Source organism: Odontesthes bonariensis, chromosome 12, assembly GCF_027942865.1.
Source record: "Odontesthes bonariensis isolate fOdoBon6 chromosome 12, fOdoBon6.hap1, whole genome shotgun sequence".
Classification (NCBI taxonomy): Eukaryota; Metazoa; Chordata; class Actinopteri; order Atheriniformes; family Atherinopsidae; genus Odontesthes; species Odontesthes bonariensis.
The window spans coordinates 23371496-23394032 of NC_134517.1; the positions used below are offsets into that span (position 1 = coordinate 23371496).

At 40.2% G+C, this 22537-nt stretch overlaps 1 protein-coding gene across 1 annotated transcript in view; it reads right to left on the minus strand.

Moving 5' to 3' along the window:
• Positions 1-22537, minus strand: part of galnt13 (polypeptide N-acetylgalactosaminyltransferase 13) — a 35553-nt gene that overhangs the window by 7304 nt on the left and 5712 nt on the right. The window contains exons 3-11 of the mRNA XM_075479761.1: positions 16034-16202; positions 14391-14557; positions 13080-13287; positions 11431-11601; positions 10507-10624; positions 8957-9137; positions 7036-7175; positions 4678-4776; positions 2791-2925 (exon numbers count right to left, since the gene is read on the minus strand). Of these exons, the coding sequence (XP_075335876.1) occupies positions 2791-2925; positions 4678-4776; positions 7036-7175; positions 8957-9137; positions 10507-10624; positions 11431-11601; positions 13080-13287; positions 14391-14557; positions 16034-16202 (1388 nt within the window). The remainder of the gene's footprint in view (positions 1-2790; positions 2926-4677; positions 4777-7035; positions 7176-8956; positions 9138-10506; positions 10625-11430; positions 11602-13079; positions 13288-14390; positions 14558-16033; positions 16203-22537) is intronic.

The window sequence follows — 22537 nt, forward strand, 5'->3', positions numbered from 1 at the left end:
GAGTTCCGGCCTCGTTTTGGTGTTGACGAAGGTAGTCCGGCAAGTTGGCTGGGGTCAAAAAAATAAAGCATTTTGCTTCTCAAAATAATATGCGTTCAAAAGAGTAATACATTTGCATCACAAAATCGTTGTCCAGGAAAAAGTCAGACCCCACAATCGCATGGCGCCATTTTCTCTCCCTTCGTATCACTGCGAGCTGCCACCTGCCGTGCCTGTTTCATGATGTTTACTGCTCGGAGGCAGGGGACTGCTCGGTCTGCACTTTGGTCTGCACGGTCTAAACTGTTAAACAGGCACGGCTGGCGGCAGCGCGCAGTGATACGAAGGGAGAGAAAATAGCGCCAAGCAATTGTGAGGTCTGACTTTTTCCTGGACAACTATTTTGTGATGCAAATGTATTACTCTTTTGAACGCAACCGTCAACACCAAAACGAGGCCGGAACTCGGCTCACACAGTAGGGGGTAAGTCAATGTTCATGCACGATATTGCTAGTATGAGATGTCATACAGCTTCATGTCAAAAGAGGCGAACTATCCCTTTAAAGACAGAGGAAGAGGAAACAGAAAAGTGAATGGAACAATGAAAAGGAATGCAAGGACTAGAATTCTGAATTCTATGAATGTACCATAAAGCAAAATGGAAACTTCAGGAAATGAGACACACATTATGTGTAACAATCTGTGATTAGTTAATGCAAAAAAGTGAGCAAAACAGATTACAGATTGGACACAGTTGAGGAAGATCAGATAGTAACCAGTGCAAGTTTCATTGTATGTTCTGGTGTCATAGCCTGGTATAGTTGAGCAGATTCTTTTCATGCCACCAACAGACCTTTAAGGCGACCATCATGACGTGACTGCCGTGACTATTATCGTCAACGACTCAAAACACTGCATCGCTAATAAATTCATTAGTTCAAGCTCTTATTTCACCAAGTGTGGCTGAGTATATTCAACATAAACAGCCAAATACATGAACATTAAGAGCTAAATAAGGCTTGAATAAATAAAGACCATCTCCTTGAAGTATTGGAAATCTACAATAATTAATCTTTCCTTCACCGCCACAAATTTTCACACTTATTTAAAAGTTAAAAAAAAAAAAAAAAAAAAAGAGCTGAATAGTTGGAAACTCAGCAGTCTTTAATTATCCCATTGGCAGAACTTTGGGAACAATTTTCATGGCAATTTTTGTCACTCGTATTTTCACATGTCCACGCAAGCTTATTTCTGGCTGACACAACAGCACAGATGTAAACCAAAGGGTGGCTGTCAGTCTCAGCCAAAAGGCAGGAATAGGAAAAAGTCAGGTATTCGTGTCAAAGTGTAACTGATGAGCAGATGAAATGTTCATGGAGCTGTAACCACTCAGGATTCAGTACCTGTCAGTCACACTTGAGCTAAAAATGACCTCAGCAAATGACAGTGGTGAAACCCCAATGCTGTTTACAGGGGAGACCGGTCCTCCTCGTTTATGAATTATTTAACTTTCTTCACTTTAAGTAAGCACCCAGAGAACAAAGCGTAATGAAAGGATTTCTCCTGGGGTTTGTTTAGTGCTTGATGGAACGGCCCCTGGCCGTCCTCACACTGTCATGTTGGCATGTCAGCAATAGGACATCTTAATCACTAATAGAAAACATCGCAGTACTTTTAAGCTTCTCCCCAGTGGTTAAAGAAATGCATAAATTGTTAATATGAAAATGCTTCTCCGGTTGTATAACCCGTAATTCATTTTGACTTGTGAGGCAGCAAGGCTTGAGGAAAATATTCTCGTTCTCCTGTGAGATTCAAAATACTTCTCTGTTTCTGGGTATAACATCTGTTTCTTCATTTGACTGAATATTGAAATACAAGCTTGCATAACCAGGAGCATGAAGCAAAATGAAACCTTTGTGTTTAATATGCAGTCATTTGTCTCACTTTGATTCCATTTAGGTATTACAGTGCCACAAATGAATAAATTGAGACTTAAATACTTGTATAATAAATCATTGCTGTGCAATCTTACAGACTGAAAAGTCAAAACATAAAAATGTATTAGGGTGTTAATCTTTTTAACTGATTATTTTAAAACCTAATCCATGTTTAACTGTTATTATGTTTTTATCCATAAAATAATTGTGTTTGCTGTGTAAAAAGCCTGTGTGTTATTTCAGACTGGTCATCGAGTTCAACGTCTTTTCTGTCATAAATGGACTGTAAGGAAATCCATTTTTGGCGATTGAACTTTCATATCTAAACTTCCTCAAAACATGTTGGGATCCTATTCTACTTATCATTCCATAATCGGGCTTAATTTCACATGAAGATTTTTCTTATCTAATCTAATAACCACTGGCACTTCACAGTCCACACAGTGTTAAAGGATAGCATGACACTGGAAGCACAGTACACAAACTATGAGGGAATATTCAGGAGGGATTACTTGGACAGCTTACCTCAAAGTCATATTCCCACTTGCCAACATACTATATGAAATGAGAGAAGATGAGAGAAGACAGCTGCTGGGTGGGAACGGTAACTCAACTGCTGTGCTGCTTTACAAAAAGACAACATACAGCGCCACCTGGTGGCATGAAAGAGGTATTCCTTCTCCAACTTTATAATACCCTGATCCTTAATGTACACCGCTGCTCATGCAATCTTCCCATGACACAGACACTGGCAATAAATCGGCTTTTCATCTGTCATTTTTCAGGAAATAACCATCAGGATGCAGGAATGACCACCTGCACAGAGCATCCTAATTTTGGGTTCTTTGGTCACTCCAGAGGACAAAGATCCTACCTCAGCATCGTACTCAAACATCTGGTTTCCCTTCATGTGGTGACACTTGAGCATCACGACGGGCCCGTTGAGGCGGGAGACATCCAGACAGAGGTCGTCTGTTCTGATTTCTTTATCCGCCGTGTATGAGAACACCTGGAAAAAGCAACAGCAACTCCACCATTATACAACATTTTGGCAAAAAGAAATATGCGTGATGCTTGTGTTTGAGGCCGCTTTTAATGCCATGAGACAAAACTGTACGTAACATATTCTATTCCGATTACAAGTGAAAATCTTCGCCATTTGTGGTATGTTGTGAACCTGATTCAAAAGATTATATACTGTAAAAGTTATTTTCAGTGCTTTCTTCACACAAAGTGCCTATTTCCTGCATCTACAAGCTGAAAGACGTCTTGAAGTCGATTTGATTATGATGTCGTGGTTTTTTTGTTTGTTTGTTTGTTTGTTTGTTTTTTAAACACACTCGAAGAAATTTGCTAATTACATCCATTCTTTCCATTACAAGCGAAATACTCCCTGCACAGCTCGCTGTGACCCATGCCCAGAGCATAATCGATCCACCCGCATACTTTACAGCTGGAGAGGTGCTGTTTTCTTAAAATTCTGCACCTTTTATTCTCCAAACGTGCCAGCCAAAAACGTTTGTTTAAGCTCGTTTTGATCGTTATATGCAAGCTTAAGGGCTAAATTTTGTGGTGAGGTTGCAGGAAAGGTTTTCTTCTTGTGACTCTTCCTTGCAGGTAAAATCAATGCAGAATCACCACTAATCCACAGTCTGCTTAAACTTCATGATTTGCAATTTTGCAATCCTAAAAGTAGTTATTTCAGAAAGCTTTTGGGATCTTTTGGACCTCAAGCTCTCCTGCAAACTGGATATTTCTTATATATATAACAACTGAGAAAACTGAAAAAAGATAAACTATATTATCTCGAATGGGAAAATCTACTTGATCAACAGTGCTACGCAAAGCTGCAGCCACAACCAGTCACATTAATCTTAATACAAAGGGAAGCAAAAATCCCAAAGGACATAAATTGTAAACAAAGACATAGAAACGATGAACTTTTCTTACGCAGAGGTGAACCCAGCTACATGGACTAACTGTGTTGTGTTGCACCTGTTCAGTGTAAATGCCCTCTCCTCACACAAGCAAAATCAATTCCACATTACCGGCATAAACAACAGTATTGAGTTGTAACCATTGATGAAATGGAGATCAAATATAATCAAACCGAACGGAAAAAGGATATATAAAAAGCTACTTAAGTAAGTAAGTATGTGTTTTCTTTTTAAGATAAAAAAAGAAAACACATATTGCAATTGCTCAACATTAAATTCACCACAGACTTTTAAAAAGGAGGAGCAGATATACTAAGAACTCGTTTCAAAGAACAAGTTGTTGTTTAAGAGTGTTATTGAAGTTGAGAAGAACAACGATTTACAATGATTGTCTTTTGCATTTGATGGCCTTGCATCGAAAAAAAAGTCTGCGCTCTTACGGCTTTCTACAGCTTTGTGAAACAATTGTTTTAATTTTCAGAGTGCCATTTAGAGGAGCCCCGGGGCTGCCAATTGTTCATCACCTCACCTTCAACTGCATTACCTCACCTTTCCCAATAAGGTGTGTGAACAAACCATAAAATGCTAATAAAAGGTCTGCGACCTTTAAAAAGCTTCCCTGAGGCGCCCAGACATTCACACGATGTCCCTTTTTTTCCTAAATAATACACTAATCTTGCTTCTAATATTAAACATAACGCTTCGACTTTACCCTCGTGCCATTTAAAAATCAGTTCACACTCTACACAATTATTCACAGTAACAAAAACGTTGGGAAGGGAGGTTCAAACTTTTGCATGCAATGAGCTCAGTCTTCCTCTCACCTGATTTCCACCCATGCCGTGACAGTTGAAAAAGCCAACCTTCTCGTTCTCCTTCCTTCCCATGTTGTCCACACATTGGTTGGTCTCCACATTTCTGATCTACACACAGGAAATACACTGTCAGAGGTTTCCTCAGAGTACAATTAACTCCTGATGGATAAAGGTCATAGATACTCGTGGCCCTGCACTATTCTTCAGAGGGCAATCACCTTTTGAATTCTTTTGTATACCTGCTATTTATTTATGATGGGGTGTTTCTGTCTCCCATTTCCAAATGAGGAAATATTATTTTCAATGCAAATGTCCTGCTAAATAGCTATAAATTGAAATAAGTCATCTTCTCTGCTGCACACCCCCTACCATGTGTTTATGCTGACTTCCTCATCAATATTTAAAGCCTAATTAAGTTACCTTTTTTATAATGGCATGAAGGATTATACGATCATTGTTTTATACAGAGTTGTTGCTTTTCCTTCTCAATCACATCAAACATCTTTAGGGTCTGAAGAGGTTGATGGATAAAACAAGTTAATGGAAAACATTTAAGACCCACTGAACACAACTTGCTGTTCCAGATGCAGGCCGATGTTAAAGTCCGATCGCTGATAAGTCACATGTTGGAAGATGCTTTTCTCTCAAAAAACGCAAGAAAGTAAGATAAGAGTGACATTTAGAGTAGCCACCATTGTCACTTTAGCCCATAATTGTCAAAAGTTCAATATAATTAGAATAAGGACTTCTAGCTGAAATTATTAGTATTTAAAAAAAAATCCTTAAGTTTTCATAGCATTATAGATCTCAATTTAACCACCACCACTCCTTATATTTGTCATTTCTTAATCACATCACAAACTGAGGGAAAATTTCTCTTGGGGAAAAAAAAAAACACTTCAATTTAGTTAAGGTGTTGCTCCGTGGGGATCAATATCAAACCTTGTATTACCCAACTCAACGAGGATGGCAAACCGGTTGCTCGAGCTGGTGTAAGACAAACTTTTGCATGATGCTCCTTTTCCTTTATCATTCCAAAATTATACAAACCAAAAAAAGAAACACTAATCTTGTTCATCTTAATATTGAATCATCATTTGCTTTTGGAGGCAAGTTATCGGATACTATTAAACAGATTCTACCTTGCTGAAAGTTTTCCATGCTATTCAAACAGATGCTTTAGCCCTTATTTATGTTTGTCCAACCTCGACTCATTATCTTTACTCTAAAAGCTGAAATATTGACCTAACTACACAGTTCTAAGCCTGTGTTACCACAGCCCATACTGGCTTACCATCAACTCAGTATTTAACGAACTCATGCACTCACAGAGATGAAGCTGAGCTGACCATTGCCTAAGCCATTCATTATGCCTATCATGCAGGAATAATATGGCATTCATAATCAAGCAGTACCAAACCTAATGGTTCCAGCTGTTAAGCTAACTGTGTGTCATGGAGGGTGAGACTCGGTCAGAGGTTTGGCTTAGAGGAAGATGGGAGGAGAGGTGCTCCAGATGTTGACGGGTGACAGAAAGACCCAGCTTTTACTGTGTTAGCAGAGCTGATGAAAATTCTCTCATGCCCCATCTGTTGGCAGGATTACAAGCTCCTTTCACCATAAGTCCTGCGACTGGCATTACTTTTCAATGGCCTTCGTCTTTTATGAAAACAGCATACATCCTGTCAGCGCTGCCTACCCAAGTCTGCAGTGCAGTAGACGCAGAGTACTATGCATCAAGAGGATAATCGGGTCACTGGGAAAAACTAGTCTGGGTAAGAAAGAACTAACTAAGCTTGAACTTGAACAATTAACTGCAAATGCTCATGTCTTAGCTGCATATGAACAGTTATCACTCACTCACTCATTCACTCCCTCACTCACTCACTCACTCACTCACTCACTCCCTCACTCACCTCTATCTTAGCCTGTCAATCGTGCTTTAAAAATATCCTCCATCTTTTCCGACTTTTATAAATAAACATAAAGAATGTGACACAAAAAACTAATTCTCTTTAATAATTTGTTTTTGCTTGCTCGGTATAACAGCAAAACACGCAAACACGAGCCTTATCTCACCCACCCAGCATGCACAGCATAATTGTGTAAACGTGACAGAGATCAATACTGCACAAGCATCCCTGCGGTTGTTTATCATACGTGTTAAGTGCAAACAACTGGCCATGTTTGCTGCTATCTTGTTTAGTCAAGCCTCTGCTGAATCCTCAGATTTTCAAATGTATCTCTCAGCAATATTGTCATTCTGAAAACACAGCCCAAAAGCTACAAGGACATATCTGACCGCATGCAGCAGCAAGCAGAGTTTCTGCAGCAGAATGGAAGATCAGAGAATAATAGCACTCATACTTCACCAAGTGAGTAGTATCTTCTCGGGATCTGGGAATCTGGGTAGATGTTCTCCAGATACCATGAAAACGGTTTGCACTTTAAGGCCTCGCGGAGGGTTTTACGAGAGGAGACATCTCCGTAGTCGACCCGCATCACGCCTGCGGAGGAAAGGTCAAGACCGGATTTCAGCCATATCTATCTGTGAATGCAATCAGTTGGGGTTTAAAGGATTGATTTGCTCTAAAAAGATGTGCTTCTCTTGTTTTCTGAACCACCAAGACTTGACACCAGGGGGAGCCTTTGTATAAACACTTTACAGCCTCTGTGTTAAAACATGGGCAAAATGGGTGATCATGCAGATTTTCTGTTAATCAATGCATAATTAACCGAGGCTCTGCCGTGCTATTTGCACACCACTCACCCGTTAGTTGTACAGCTCCAGATAGGGCACGTTTCAAACATGGAGAAGTGCAACATTTGTGAACCACCGTGTGCCATGATGTATGTTATTTAAGCCAAATGGAAACAGCCTGATGTATCAGCATTGAACTGAAACTAAAACTGAAGACTGGGGAAGGATTAGACAGCAACTGGGCACAGACACTTACAAACACATTAGGCAGATGGTTTCTCCCTGGAGTGCCTCTCGAGGAATCATAGCTTGCATGTAGATAGATCGAGGGTGGTAATTTATCATAAAAGAGCATGATTGCAGTGAAGGAAAATAAGAGTACAGTTTTCAAAACCAGCCAACATGCATGACCTACAACACTGTGCTGTATTAACCCATCAAACGGCAACAAGACAAAGCCGACAGCAACTTCAGTAATACCAACAACACTTTTACACTTTAATCTGAGAGATAAAAATTTTACATTGGCAGATAAAAGCAAAGAGATGAAGGTCGCTTTTTTCTCCCCTGGCTCTGTGTGTCTGTAGGGTCTGAGCATCACATGTTGCAGTGAATGAATAGCCTCTTTGATCTTAATATCCTCTATGCAAAAGAGGGACAAGGAGGGAGATAGACTTTAAATAGGATGACTACATGCCACTCCCAAAATTAGCCATAGCAACACGTTGTGCTCCTCTGTGCCAATAAGTGAAGTCTGGCAGCAGATCAGCTCTGATCATTCTCCCTAATGTCCTGCAGGAACAGACGGTCATTGCGGGGCCACAAAACACACAAAAACTCATCCATCACAACGCTGGCTGCGCCTGCACACCTGGCCGTGGAGAGCCTTGCCTGCCTGAGTGAAGAAGAAGGTCACAATTTGTGCCTGAAGATCTGTAGATTACAGAGAATCCTTCATAGGTTGGCTGCCATCTAGAACACTTAGCCAGAGATTTCCGGAAAAGTGCTCCCTGCTAAAGGGTAATCACATTACTGAGTCGACAGATGGAGGGGCAGTCATCTCTCAAGCTGTACAGCCATGTAGCTCTAGTTTTTCCATATGTGTTTAAGCTCTGTTGGATAGAGGACCATTTCTGACAAATTTCTGAGCTCGAGTTTAGAAGAGCACTACAAATGTGTCTGAAAGCAGAAACTAATTAGTTCTGCTTTGAGGATGACAAAGTGGAATTAAACACCAATATATCAGTAAAAAGAGAAATGTTAATTACTGAATTAATGTGAAAAAGTCCCATGCAAGAGAATGAAAGAGTAAAGCAGCACAGACAAGTCCTTTCAACACAATTGGCTTAATATGATATCAGCTTGCACAGAGAGGTTGGGTAATGAGGGTTGTTCATATCAGCTTTTGAACATGGGTGCGCACTGAATTAAACATTCATAAAGTTCCCGACTGATCTATACATTCCTTGAAACTTTAATAGCATGTAGAATTCATATAATCTTAACATGTTTGTGTTCACTGGGCCCTTGGTATCCAACAGCGGCGGAAAGCAGCTGTAACACAGACACTGTTTGATGGCTCTGTACCTGGTGATATGATATAGAAGAAGTCTTTGAATTCATCCATCCAGACTTCAGCCAGCCGCCTGTTGTTCTTGTTGATGACTTGACCCGTTCCCCCGGGGAAACTATATGGGGTGGCCTTCCGGAAAACATGGCCCACGTGTGAGCACGTTACAATTTCCAAGGAGCCGCCACATTGCCAGATCTGCAGACATGGGAAAAAAATCTATTTAATAGTATGTGGCAAGAAAGCAAATAAAAACAGAAAGCCAGCTTATAGAACTGTCTGTAAATGCCAGTTTCACTTTTTTATTGCTCTCACTCCTTGCCGCTTTGGTAATAGAAGTAATGATTACACTTGTCATCAATAAGTCATTAATATGCTTATAAGAGTTGGGATATTGGACACGAGAGCATCCCACTTTACTGAAAATCTACTTGAGGCTGTTTGAAACTGGATATAGTTCAGTGGACTGCTCTGTTTTCAGATTCAACATTGTCAAAAAAATAAGAATAATAAGAGAACCAAGATATGTTTTGAGTTGTTTAGGAAGAAAGTTGCTCATATTTATTCATCCATGTCCAGCCTGTTCCACCTCTAAAATGGTAAGTTATAGTAAGAAACTAGTTTAGTCGATATTAAAAGCAATCAAATATGAAAAGTATAATGTTATGTTAAAACATAAAGGTAGCAAGTACAGCACAGAACGTTTACATATAAATTGACATTTATTACATTCCAGCCCTCACCAAAAGAGTTCATATATTTCCGATTAAACCCACATCAGCAGGTGAATCTTTTTTCTATTTTAAACGTCTGGTTTGACTTTCCTGTGCTGGTAATAATGCATTTTACATCACACTGCCAAGAAGAAGGAGGTGAAGAGGGGAGCAATCGTTGCTATGGAGCCTGACTGTGCTACGGCAGTTTGAGGGATGGAGGAGTTGCTGACTGAAAAACCTTACAAGCAGTCAAGAAAAGTTTTAATGCATACACTATATAAAGAAATTTTCCAGTCAGAGGAAGGATTACATTAAAAAAAATTTAAAAAATAAAAAATGCCACTGAGGGCAAGGGCAAACATTGGTTGTCATTGGTGAGGCTGCTTCTCTCCAGGCTTAGCGTAATGCGCTGTTCCCAAGGTGACTCAGTCCCTTCAAAACTGTTTAGTGCATGTGTTTGTAATTCTCCTTTATTTTCAGACATTTTTCTTGGTGTGTTCCATTTGAACGGAAGTGGGATCTATAGTGGGAAATTTTCTACAAAAACATCCCTTCGAGATATTTTAACCTCAGAAAGGAAAACCCCACCAACGCCTTCCTCAAAAGCGAGCTGTCATATGCACTAAAGGTGGTGAACATTTCCTTATTTACACCTCTGCTTATTTTTGTGCCTATAACATCAATTGCACCATCAGCCTATATCTATGAACATAAGGTGGTTTGTGTTTAAGGCACAAAATACCAACACTGAATCTTAAGTAGAGGGGTGATTCAAGCAAAGTCCGCAAGTGTGGAAAACATGAATATATGTAAGGAAATTAGGGTATGACCTTGATAACAACACCACTCACTCTAAAAGACATTTCCAGGTTCTCTCCCCCCCAGATATCCATCCCTGGGTCATAGCTTCCAATTTCTTCAAAATATTTTTTGTCTATGGAAAACAATCCTCCAGCCATGGTGGGAGTCCTAGAGAAGAGGCGCAAGAATTAATACGAAAAACAGTACAGAAAGCTATATTTCATAGGGCATATATGTAGATGAATTATAACTGTGAATGAGTTAAAACACACAACAAACAAAATGGGGCATAAATCAATGCTAACAGGAGGCTAAAGAAAATAAGCTTGTCTCGTTTCTCTCTGATGCCAACATAGAGAGACTTACAGTGGTTCAGGTGAAACAAGCAGGAACTGCAGTCTCCAAATCTTTTAAGAGACAGGACTCTTTTTGATTTTGTGGTCGGAAAGGGACTCGAGTTGGAAGGAGGCCATGCTGGAAACTGCGTTGTTTATCAAACCTGAAAACGGACCTAAAGATGGCAGCAAGGATTCTCACAAGGAGATTTGCATTCATGCTAAAACTGGTAGAATCATATTGTAGCTCAGGGGGATATTCAGAATACAATAAAAGGCCAATTTGTTCCAAGACTTGAAACAAAGCCTCAGAGGGGTAATTATTTTTATCTTTTAACTCAGCCGACCCTGAATTGAGGACATTGTTGATGGGAGTGATCTGCATACAGATATCTACCCACTCTGGTGAAGCCGAAGAAGGCGACTGTAACCAGAATCTCTAGTTTTCTATTTTAGAAAACACAAACACTTACACTACAAAGGCAGTAGCTGGATGGAGATTATCTATTCGTAGCTGCACGCTTCTTGCAAAGAACTTTAACCATGAATGTTTTCTCTGCAGCCGGCTACACTAAGGTATCATTAACTGTGTATGTATGTGTGTGTGTGTGTGTAAAAAGAAATATTTTCTTTGTGTACCTGACGGGGAGTGTTCTGTCCCCCTTTCGTCGATCCATCTCCCGCTGAGGAACAGGGTACCATCTGAAATTCAGCTTCCAGTTGAATCCACCATAAGTCATATCAGAGCCTGCCATGTATTCAAACGTTTCGTCGCTGATGACATCGATGATGGGGCACACCACTGCAGTCCTGAAAAACACAAGCGGTCATAACAATCAGTTATGAGATAAAGAATGGACGAAAGCTTGCATTGCGCACGTGCACTGATCATAATTCCACAAAAGTTAAACACGTCCTAGAAGCATGCGATGCTTTATCATTATTCTTAGTCACTGACTGTATTGCTTTATATCATTCAAAATGAGTTTCAATCAACTGTATGTTCACCGAATCTTTAGTAGTAAAAAAATCTCTCCAGCGATTTCCAATATCCAAATATCTTGAATCACACAGCGACAACTGTGCGGCTTTGCAGACAACATAATTTCTGCTTCATCTCACTGCTCTGTGCCCAGACTATAAGACATCAATACACCTGCAGCAGCATTCACCAGACGTGTAATGGCTCTATAATATAATATTCTGAGTCATATGATACCAATTTCTTCCTGTGGGACAATGAATGTGTCTGACCTCAGATAAGATATGGATCACATGAGTGTCATTATTAACCCATCCGTGATCAATCCATTCCTTCTTGACACTCTCGTTCACGCGGCAGGTGGGATGTATATTTTCTAGAGGGTGCATCTTTCACGCAACTAAAGCCAGAAAAGCATCCGCGTTCGGATAAATAACTCTAAGACTTGGAACATTTTAAAAACAGGAATAAAAACACAAACTAACTTTCAAGATAAAGGTGACATCAAGACTCCATACAGCACACCTGTTATTACAGTTCTTCTGTTCTTCTTTTTAAACAGGATTTTTGTCATTTCTTTCTTAAAACTTTCAGTTATTTTTTTATTTTTTACCCTTGGTCTCTGGTATTAGAAGTTTTGTTTCCTGCACATTTAGTTTTTCCTTCTTTTTGACAGTTCTGTTTTCGTCTTAGAGTAGTTTTCATATCGTAGTCCTTTGTTTTTGTGTTGCTCCTTACACCGGCTGTTCTTTTTTTCATGCATTTTTCATTTCTTTCGCATCTTTATGCAACACTGCCGTCTATGCATCCTCTCTGTCAAATAAACTAAAACAGATAACAAATCGGAGTAAGACTTGTCCTTTATATTGCATTTCTAACATGTCAATTTAATAATTGACCGAGCATACAAAGCACGATGAAGAAAACATCCACTGTCCTGCTCCAACATTCCACCACTGATTTGTTCTGTTGGTGCTGACTAGCATTTTTGGAGCTGGATTAATAAAATGACACCTGAAGCTAGTGTTTCCTCTGAGGCAGCATCTACAGCAGAATGAATACTGTCTCAGAAGTGTTAGACTGATTGTTCGGTGTCCCATCAATATTCAAATACAGCTTTGGTTCACGCACCTGATGATGAACGTTACTCAGGTGTGAAAACTCCAGTAATGATAAAGCAGGATTAAACACTCAGTATGAAGATTAAATTGCCGGACAATGAGCGGCTATGCAGCATTGCCCCGACAAAGTACCATATGTTCGTCACTTGCTGTCATTTCCAGCGTTTGTTCATTTTGGCCCCTACCTGTCCTCTTTGATCCGAGCCAGCAGGGGCTCCAGCCAGCCAATAGTACACTCGCAGTGAGCGTCGAGGAAGGTGATGACCTGACCTGTGGTGGCCGCTGCCCCCCTCAACCTGGCTCTGATCAGACCCGAACGCTGCTCCATCCTGAGGATCCTCACTGGCACCTCCAGAGTGCGCGCGTAATTCTCCAACTTCTTCTTCAAGAAGTCTGAAACAAAACAAGAAGCCGTGCAGGAGGGGTCAAGCTTTAGAGTTATTCTCCAGGAGCAGAAATAACTACTTTAACTGTGCAAATGTAAAATCACAGCATTCATTTTTCTATAAATAATATCATCATCGTCACTATTCTTAATCAACACTTTTTAACCAAAGAAATTATTGATAAATTAGGATTAAAACTAGCAGATAAAGTAATAAAAAAGCAACACATTTTCTATTTGTACGTTACTCAATCTTTTGATCCATAACAAAGTTAGAACCAAATGATGCCGTCTGTTTAAATAAGCAGCAATTATAGGGAACAGATAAGTTTAACCCCCTATCATTATTTAGAAAAAGCAGCACAGGAAAAAGTACACATAATATTTGTTGGGGAACACTCACCGACAGCCAAGAGGTACTAATGTCTCTTTGTGTGGCCCGACACCCTGTCAAGTAAAAACTTATGGATTGTATGAGAGAATGATCCAATCACGAATCTAGATTATAACTACAACCTAAGTCAAAAAACTTGATATAAGGGTGGTATTTGTGTGAAACGTTTACGTTTCACAGGACCATAAGCATTTAGTTTAGATCTCTATTTGAGATAAGAGAAGAAGATAAGAAATAAGCTAAATGTAATCATTTCTTACATCTTGAAAAGCTACAGCCTGTCATCCCATCTGATGACTGCAAGTACGTGGCAATCCCTCTCAGATCAGCAGGAAAAATACAGACGTATCACCCAGATTTACAGTATCCCTTATTATTCTTTAACAGTGTGTCTGGCATTTAGTTTTTCAGGATTTTCGTCTCAAGGTAAAAAGCCTAGACAAAATCTGAAAAGGCGTAGATGCTAACGGCTTTTATTCCTTCCATGCTGCGTTGCAGAAAAAAAGTACAAAATAATTATTCACTGCTGCCCTAAATCCAGTGTAGTTCGCATATTTTTTATTTCCATGAATTGCAAATTCTATCAAATAAAATCATCATCTTGCTTTATTTTGAAATATGCATACTGCGTGCTCGAGGTAAACCTGCGAGCCTGTCACATATCACGCGGCGTACATTTTGTCAGACGATTATCAGCCACAGCAGCAAATTACCAACCTCGCTCGCTGGCATCGTCGACGAGCAAAATCTCCACAAGCAAGTGCCTGGGAGAGCGGTTGATGACACTGTGAACGGTGCGCAGCAGGGTGCTCCATGCCTCGTTGTGAAACACGATGACAATGCTGGTGGTGGGCAGGTCATCAGTGTACACTTTGGTTTTACAGCTGAAAGAGCAACAGGGAGAAAAGGGAGCTCATCAACATTTAGCTGAAGACGGAGCATGTAGATTTACAGAGCTATAAACTTATAGTCTTAGAGCAGGTGTTCTGGATCTTTCCTTCAACATGTGAGCAGATCATCTGAAGAAAGAATTCCCCCTCTCGGATAATATAATCCTGACGGCCAATAAGTTATTGACAGGTTAACGTAATATCCCTCATTGCTGACGTGACATTAACATTTAATTCTGATTGTGACCTTGGAAAAAAATCAAAGTAATTATCCATTTCTCAGCAATCTGAATTTTAATTATAAAATTATCACTGAACTTCATAAAATCTCAGACAGTAATGGCCAAAGATCAATATTAAATAGTACAACATTAAATTAAATGTATGATGTAATGATGTTTTAAAAACGGCGTGAAAAAAGGCGGCGTGATTATCCATCTTCATTTTTCAATTATTCACTCACTCAATAAAAAAATCAACTAAAACTCATCTGGAAATATCATTACTGCTAGCAGCCGAACCAAATTCAGCTGCAACTAATGTACAAACTGACCATAAGCATGCATCCTTCTGCTTAAAGCTTAATGTCTCTGCATATGTGCAGTCTATATTTACTTGTCTGAAACTATCCCGTTGGATTCATGAAGCAGCTCATTATAGTGTCTGAGAACAGAGTTGGGAGTATCCTGCTGTTCTCCGGTGCTGCCGTCAGTGCAGAAACATCGTCGCAGGGGATTTACTGACAAATATCTCCAGAGAAAGTGGAAAAAGTAAAATCGGTGTTGACAGCGATGTCAGCATGTCCTTGGCTTGATGTAATGTCTGTGAAAGCCTTACGGTGAGACTGTGGCAAACGCGGGACGCCGCTGTAAAGGACCCTATTGAGCAAGGAATTAGGTAGGTTACAGAAGAGGAGCTGGACAGCAAAAGAAGCCTGTGCTGCAGGAGGAGGGGCGGTGAGAAGGGGGCGGGGCCACCGGAGCCAACAGCACTCCCAGTTCACTCCCGTTTATTCAATGTGACAATGCTGACTGACACATCTAGGCCAGCAGGCTGCCTTCAAGAAAAATAGTTATTGCCCTTCAGAGGCAACGCCTGGCAATTCTGCACGCTACTGGATCATTTTCACTGCAGAGTTGCTGAAATTTTGCAAAGCTAAGCTGTGCTCCGCAATAAAGCTGTTGTTTTATTTATATGGAGAGAAATAGAAAAAAAACTAGGAGCTGAAATCAGCTGACAACTGAGTTTTGCTTACCAATATATGTCCTGTTTTGCACAATGAAGCTGAAATTAAGTTTTACAGCCCCCCTCCGTCCACAATTCAGCTGCAAGTGCAGAGTGAAGACAGTTTGATGTATATGTGTGTGAGTTCTTGTCTGTCCACTTGTTTTTTTTTTTTTTTCAGAAGGTGTTCAGGGTCATTACAATAATCTAATTCACAGCCCTTGTGCCCGGGCCCAACTTACTCACCCATCCAACCTCACGTCTGGTAGACTCCTGTTGAGAGCGATCATGTCACTGGCCATCAGATTGAACTGATTAATCTTAAAGAGCTCCTTCATTTTCTCCTGGTTGTCTTTGGGGACGTTCACTGCCTTGCCCATCTCGCCTGGACCGTCGTGGCTCCGGGATATCACGGCTGTAACACAACAAAGGCGATGCTCTCACTAATGGGGAGCAAAAATAACACGAAGCTGTACTGTGAATAAAATCCCATTGCACGTGCAAATATCTATCCATGACAAAAAAAAAAAAAAAAAACAAGGTGAAAGGAGTTTTGTGTCAACACTTAGCAGTCTGAAATACAATTTGTGGAAAGCGCGTCATACATTTATATCATAATAATCCAGAACATGTAGAAAACGTGACAACCATCTTGCATTTTGAAAGCTTGTTTTTTTTGGCGAATGTGAAACAGCTTAAAACCTTGAACACAAACAGTGCAGGCACCCTGCATAAGCTCTCCCCTCTGCTCTGGCTCAGGCTGACTGGGTATTAGGCAATGTACAGTCTGGCAGCTATATTTAATTTCAAAGATAATCTCTTGGAGGGTTTTGAATTTGTAGATTTATAAGAAAGTACCAACAGATAAAGCGGTTTTGAAAAGCCTAATGATTTTCTCCAGTTGCTATATTTTTTTTTTTCCTCTGTGAGGTTCCCGTATTCTACAGTGAAACCATGTAGAACATCAGCAGGTCAGCATAGCTGCTGCAGCAGTCGTCAGCTCCCCTCACCAGAGGTAAATAACCTCCCATGGATTTATGACTGCGCTCTCCCCCTCGCTCCTCACTAATAATCTCTTAAAACAGAGGCAGTGATTTCCACTAAAAGGAGGGGGGCACAGCAGCCATTAGCTGCGTGGCCTCCAGTTAAGAGGATTCCCCACATCCCTTTGTGGAAACGGGTTGATGTCAACCGTATTATTAACCTCGACTGATCCCGCTCTTTTTTTGTTTGACTGCTGCTGACACACTGCATTTGGAGACCGGCTTACATCTGATGGACGCGGCTCCAGAGCTGAGCCAGATGATTGAGCAAAGTGTCCATCAAGACACATTTTCAGCCCGCTCCAATCCATCACGTTATATGTAAGGAAAGCCACGCGTCAAGGGGTGCCAGGCTCAAGGAAAATGTCAAGCAATCAATGAAAGTCGAGGTTTTTCATGAAATGGTGGCAAAACTAATGCTGAGCTGCTCAGATGGATGGCTGGATCCAACACTCTCGCCTCTATAACTGCAACTAGCGTCTCAGGTAACTGTTGATAAGTCCTGTGAATTTGCTTTGAGGAATTATCGCATATTTTTTCCAAAAGTCCTCTGTTTCATCCTGGTGACCTTCAGTCATCTGCAGACGGGCAGAAACCAAAAACCAAACTAAAATCATGATTAATGCTCCTTCGTTGGGACTGCTATACTATCATCACTCAGTATTTTCTATCAACGAATGCTTAAAACCTTTATCGTGGAACAGAAAAAGCTAAAAATAATACCCCCCCCCCCCCCCCCCCCGACACAGAATCATTAAAACACGATCACAAATATCTAAGTGTCAAACTGTGTCTCCGCCTGTCCTCGGGTCAATCAGCCTAATTCATCTGTCCCTGCCTGGAGCTTTATCGCAAGTATTAACAGCGAAAGGTTTTCCATCAGATTCAGGAGGTAATGAGTCCTCTCAGACACAATCACTTACACAGTTGAATGCAGATGTTTGAGCATGCTCTGGAAAATTACACGTTTTGCTGACTTTCGCAGTGAAGTATATGCAGCATATCAACTGCCGCTCTAAAGAGTATTTAGACTGTCTTGTACACATACCAAGCTTAAGATCTACCACCCAGATTTTTCAGCAGTTCATAATGAAGCTTCAACTATGTTTTGGATAATTATTCTGTCGTAGAAGCCAGTCTGCATCTACGCGGTTCTTCTTGCATTCAGACTGAGACCATTGTTTATTGGAACCAATGTCTCCCTCTATTCATGGAATGTTTTCTCTTTACTGGCTGACATGCAACCCCCAAGCATTAATATCAAGGCCATGCTTTTATGGTCAAAAAGGTCAATTTGAGCTTCAACTGTAAAGAGCACTTCCTACCAGAAAGACTCCAGCTTATTCAGGAGTTAGTTTGCATACTTTTGATGTGATTTCTGAGGAGGCAGGTCGATTTCCTTTGCCTTTCAGCATAGTAGAAGTCTATGTTTGATGCAAGGTTTTTCTTGGTCCTTGTTTGCCCTTTGCAGTTCCCCTTACCTGCCATTTCTTGATGATCCCTCAGACTAGCTGTGAACAAAAAGGGGGAATCTTTTTTGCACAGCCCTCCTCTTCTTTGTCGGCATCACGTAGCTTCATTTCAGATCCTCAGTCAGTTTCCTAAAGGAGCCAGCGACGCTTGAAGAGTCAGTCAAGTTCTGAAATGTCCCTGGCAGACGATCCTTAATGACAGCTCTTGACCTCCTTTTCAAGCTCCAATAAGTAGATGAAGACAAATTATTGAAAGGATGTCCAGATACTTTAAAAATAGAAGACGCAGACTGGTTCTTAACTATCTGCAGATGAAAACATTTTCTTTCCGTTTTTGGTTAGTTTTTTTCCGTTTCTTTCTATCTCTTGAAATTAAAACTATACTAAAGTTTGAAGAGCACATTAGGCTCTTCTAACAATGTTTGAGCTCCATGCGAGTCCTCTCTATACCATATTTCCATACTTGAATATCTTGTTAGAGATTTGTGATCCTCAGCTGGACTTTCAAGGTGAACAACAATCTGCATGCAGATTTTGTGCTGAGTTCTGCATCACATGGCTTCAAACATCCTGCAGCTATTTTCACTCTCATTTTTTTTTTTTCTCATATGTAGTGGAGCACAGTTGGAGGCTCCTGCTTAGGCTCGATCCATTACCCCCTCCTCCTTCGATCATCGCTCTGCTCTGCTTCCTGCCTCTGAGTCTGACACAGCGTGCGTTACACTGTGCATCACAGAAGCCGATCCTCTAAACCGCAGCAGACCACTGAAACCATAAACCTGTACCGATCTGATCTACTGTACAAGCTAGTGTGGTTGGATATTACAAGAAAAGGCGGATTTTTCTCACATTACGAAGAAAGGTTCAAAGAGAAACTGGATCAGAAACTGTTTTGCAAGTTTATCTAAATATCTACCAAGGCTTGTGTCTGAGGAAAACGACAAAGCCTCTTCTGCTAGGAAGGTTAATGAACAACGATTCCAACGAAAATCTTTTTTCCTCTCATCTTAAAAATACATCTAAATGTAGCATCAGCTGTGTGACTGCAAGATTAATGAAACCAACATGGCATCGCATTAAAATCCTTAGCATACGATTTAATCACAGAAAGGGACATCTAATTGGCGGAATGATTATTTCCTGCGCACAAGCGTAGAAAATGAAGTGACGCTCTGACTGCAAGAGATGGAAATTATGGATAAAGGTGTTTTTTGTTCGCACTAATCTACATTTTTCTGACTGGCTATGCTCCAACAGCTCCTGAACTGCAGCTGAAGTAAAACTTTAATGAGGCAGGATTAAGAATTTTGTGGTAATTTAAAAAATTACAAAGTTGACTCATAATGCAACAGATTCTATAAGACAGTGGCAAACAGCAACAGTGGAGCCACGAACACACTGTATGAGATGGTAATGCTTTTCATTAAACAATCAGATGCCGACTTCATTTAATCATATAATGGTATAGGTTTAATGTTTCATTTTCAAGTGTAAAGGAAAGAACCACTGAGGGGAAAACATCAAATTTCGGCAAGATTCTACAGATAATGTTTTTAAAACACCCACAACATACACTTGGGTAAACAACCAAACATAACCCTAATAGATTGAATAAATACAGTTTTTTTTCTTGTAATAAACAAAAAGAATCCCTGCAGCATTCTGGTGCCTATAAAATTCTGAATCAAAAGTCTTTTTACCACACCAGAAGATCGGCTGCACTGCTCTCATTTCTGCTCACTAGGGCTTTGTGATAGCAAAAGGTTAAATCTGCAAATGTAACAAAATATGAATTATTTATAACAAAAAAAAAATCTCAAAAGACTGTAGGCAAAAACCTGTAGCTACATGGGCCCATTCCAGGTCGTTTCCCTATACAAATCAACTGCATAGTAAGAAGTTCCCCACCGCACGTTAGGCAAACATAAAGTCCTGCATAAACACAGTAGCCGGGAGCAAATGGCCATTAAGGACACGATGGTAAAACTGAAAAACCCTCACGTGAGTCAGTGCGTGCTAATCAGGAACCCATGGTGGACATTTTTTAAAAGGTCATTATCCACCTGGCGATAAGCACCATGACCTTACTGACAAACTGTCTATGGTGGGATGAAGGAAAAGAAAAAAAAAAATGGAAAAAACATACATTAAAGTCACATTGTAGGAGTCAGCAAATGTGAGCTTTCTCCCACTGCTTTACTTCTAGCAAGCTAAGACCTTTAGTTTGTTCTTTTTTAACAACTTATGCAAACTGAAAGGGGAACCAAACTATGAGCAAAATAATTTCCATCTGAGACTAATCAAACCTCAGAAATTTCATGGTGCTCTGAGCAAATGCTAGACAGAGTGAATTTCACACCACATCATCCATGCATCAGACATGTTTTTTGTTTTACTTGGTTGCCATTTTCTCAGCTGAAGAACAGTTTCTCTGTGTCACTGCATGCGCAGTCGCTGCCGCTTACCAGCTGTGACTGACAACTGTGCCGATCTAAAACCAAAACACCAGCTACGAGTCATTCGGAAATAAGTGAAACGCCTGGGAAATCACAATCACTTAGCATCTTTTTATGTACCGTTTGCTCGATCCACGCTTCAAACTTTAGGTTTGAGTTATTTTAGTTCACTGGAGATTTGCTCCTCTGTGGCCCATTTCTCAGTAGCTGTCAGCTTGGCTCCTCTGTCGGATTTCCTTCATGATTCTCCTTAGGCATATCACCACTGTCTACTACAGAACAAGATGCTGACTACTCATAAGAAATACACACAGCTTCACACTTCTAAAAACCCAAAATATCCCTTTAAGTTATCCACAGATTGTAATGCGGTGGCATTTTGTTGGCAAGGAGTATTACTGCCTGACAACTGCTTTAGTGTGACCTAAAAAAGGAATTATGAAATGAACATTTTTATGAAATTACCAGCAGTTGCTGTTAGGTTTATTGGGGTTCCAAATGAAGAACAAACAGATTCCCAACAAAGATGAAAATCCATGTGTGTCAGATGAGACACTGGTTCATTCAGCTTTGAACTGATTGAAATTAACAACATTAAACTTAACACCTGTGGTGTCCTTGCAATAAACGACGAAGACATATTTTGTAAAATCATCAGATTGAACCCATCCACTGAGCAAACTAACTCATTAAACCTGTGTATGGTAAGAAGCCAGAGTAGCTGGCAGCTCTGCCTCATTTTAACCTTAAAAGCAGATTAGTAAGCCTCTTAGAAACTTAGAAACCTGCTTTCTTCAAGGCAAGTGAGGAAAATTAGCTCTGCTAAAGAGGAACTGTGGAAATTTGATCTCAGGTACTCACTTTTGTATACAAACAGAAACACAGCTAATACAATGACAAGGGGTGTACAGTCATCAGGCTTCAGGGATGGAAAATGTAACAAACAATGGAGTTTCCGGCTAAATGTCCCATTGGAAATGTTTTTAGATATCAGTAGTAGAATTAAATGCATGGTACATGATACTATAGTTGCTTTAGAAGTGACATAGCACATATTTGACATATTTACAGTGCACGTCACACACTGTATCAACACACACAACAACCACAACATGCATCTACAACGCCTGCCGTCCCTCTTAAACAGCTTAAACACCAAAATGATTTGAAGTACAAACTTTATCATTTTTGGTACTGTAATGTCATAACTGTTTTGCTGGCACTTTGGCCGAGGAGCCCAAATTATGATGTAATCGAGTTTCTTATTTAAAAGAGTAGTCACAGTGTACTAACACTGGTAACTTTATACAAACAAAATTAAGAATGTATGCTGAAAAAACATTTGACAGATTCAGGTTTTCGCTTAACCAATCCCACCTTAACTCATGAGGTATCCAAAAGTAAAGGGGGATGAATCATTTTGCTGGTGACAACACAGAGTTGTTTGTTCCTGCCCTTTAAAACAACCCATAACAGTGTAACCCTGTAACATATCGACATGTCGGCCTATCAGGAAGGAAATACGACTCAACTCTTCCACAACAGAGCAGAAAACGTTTTCAAGCCACAAAACTCTTACAGCCACAATCCTCGGTTGGTGAAATGTTACCTTTACGGTTACCATCTTAACCATTCCTGAGCAGTTGCTCTTACAAACATAGCATTCAATTGTTCTTCAAACAGATTTATGGCTTGTTTTGGCCTGCATGAGTAAAGGACCTATCCTTATAATGAGGCTGGATAATCTGACAAAAGCTACAACACACAGATAAACAGGAG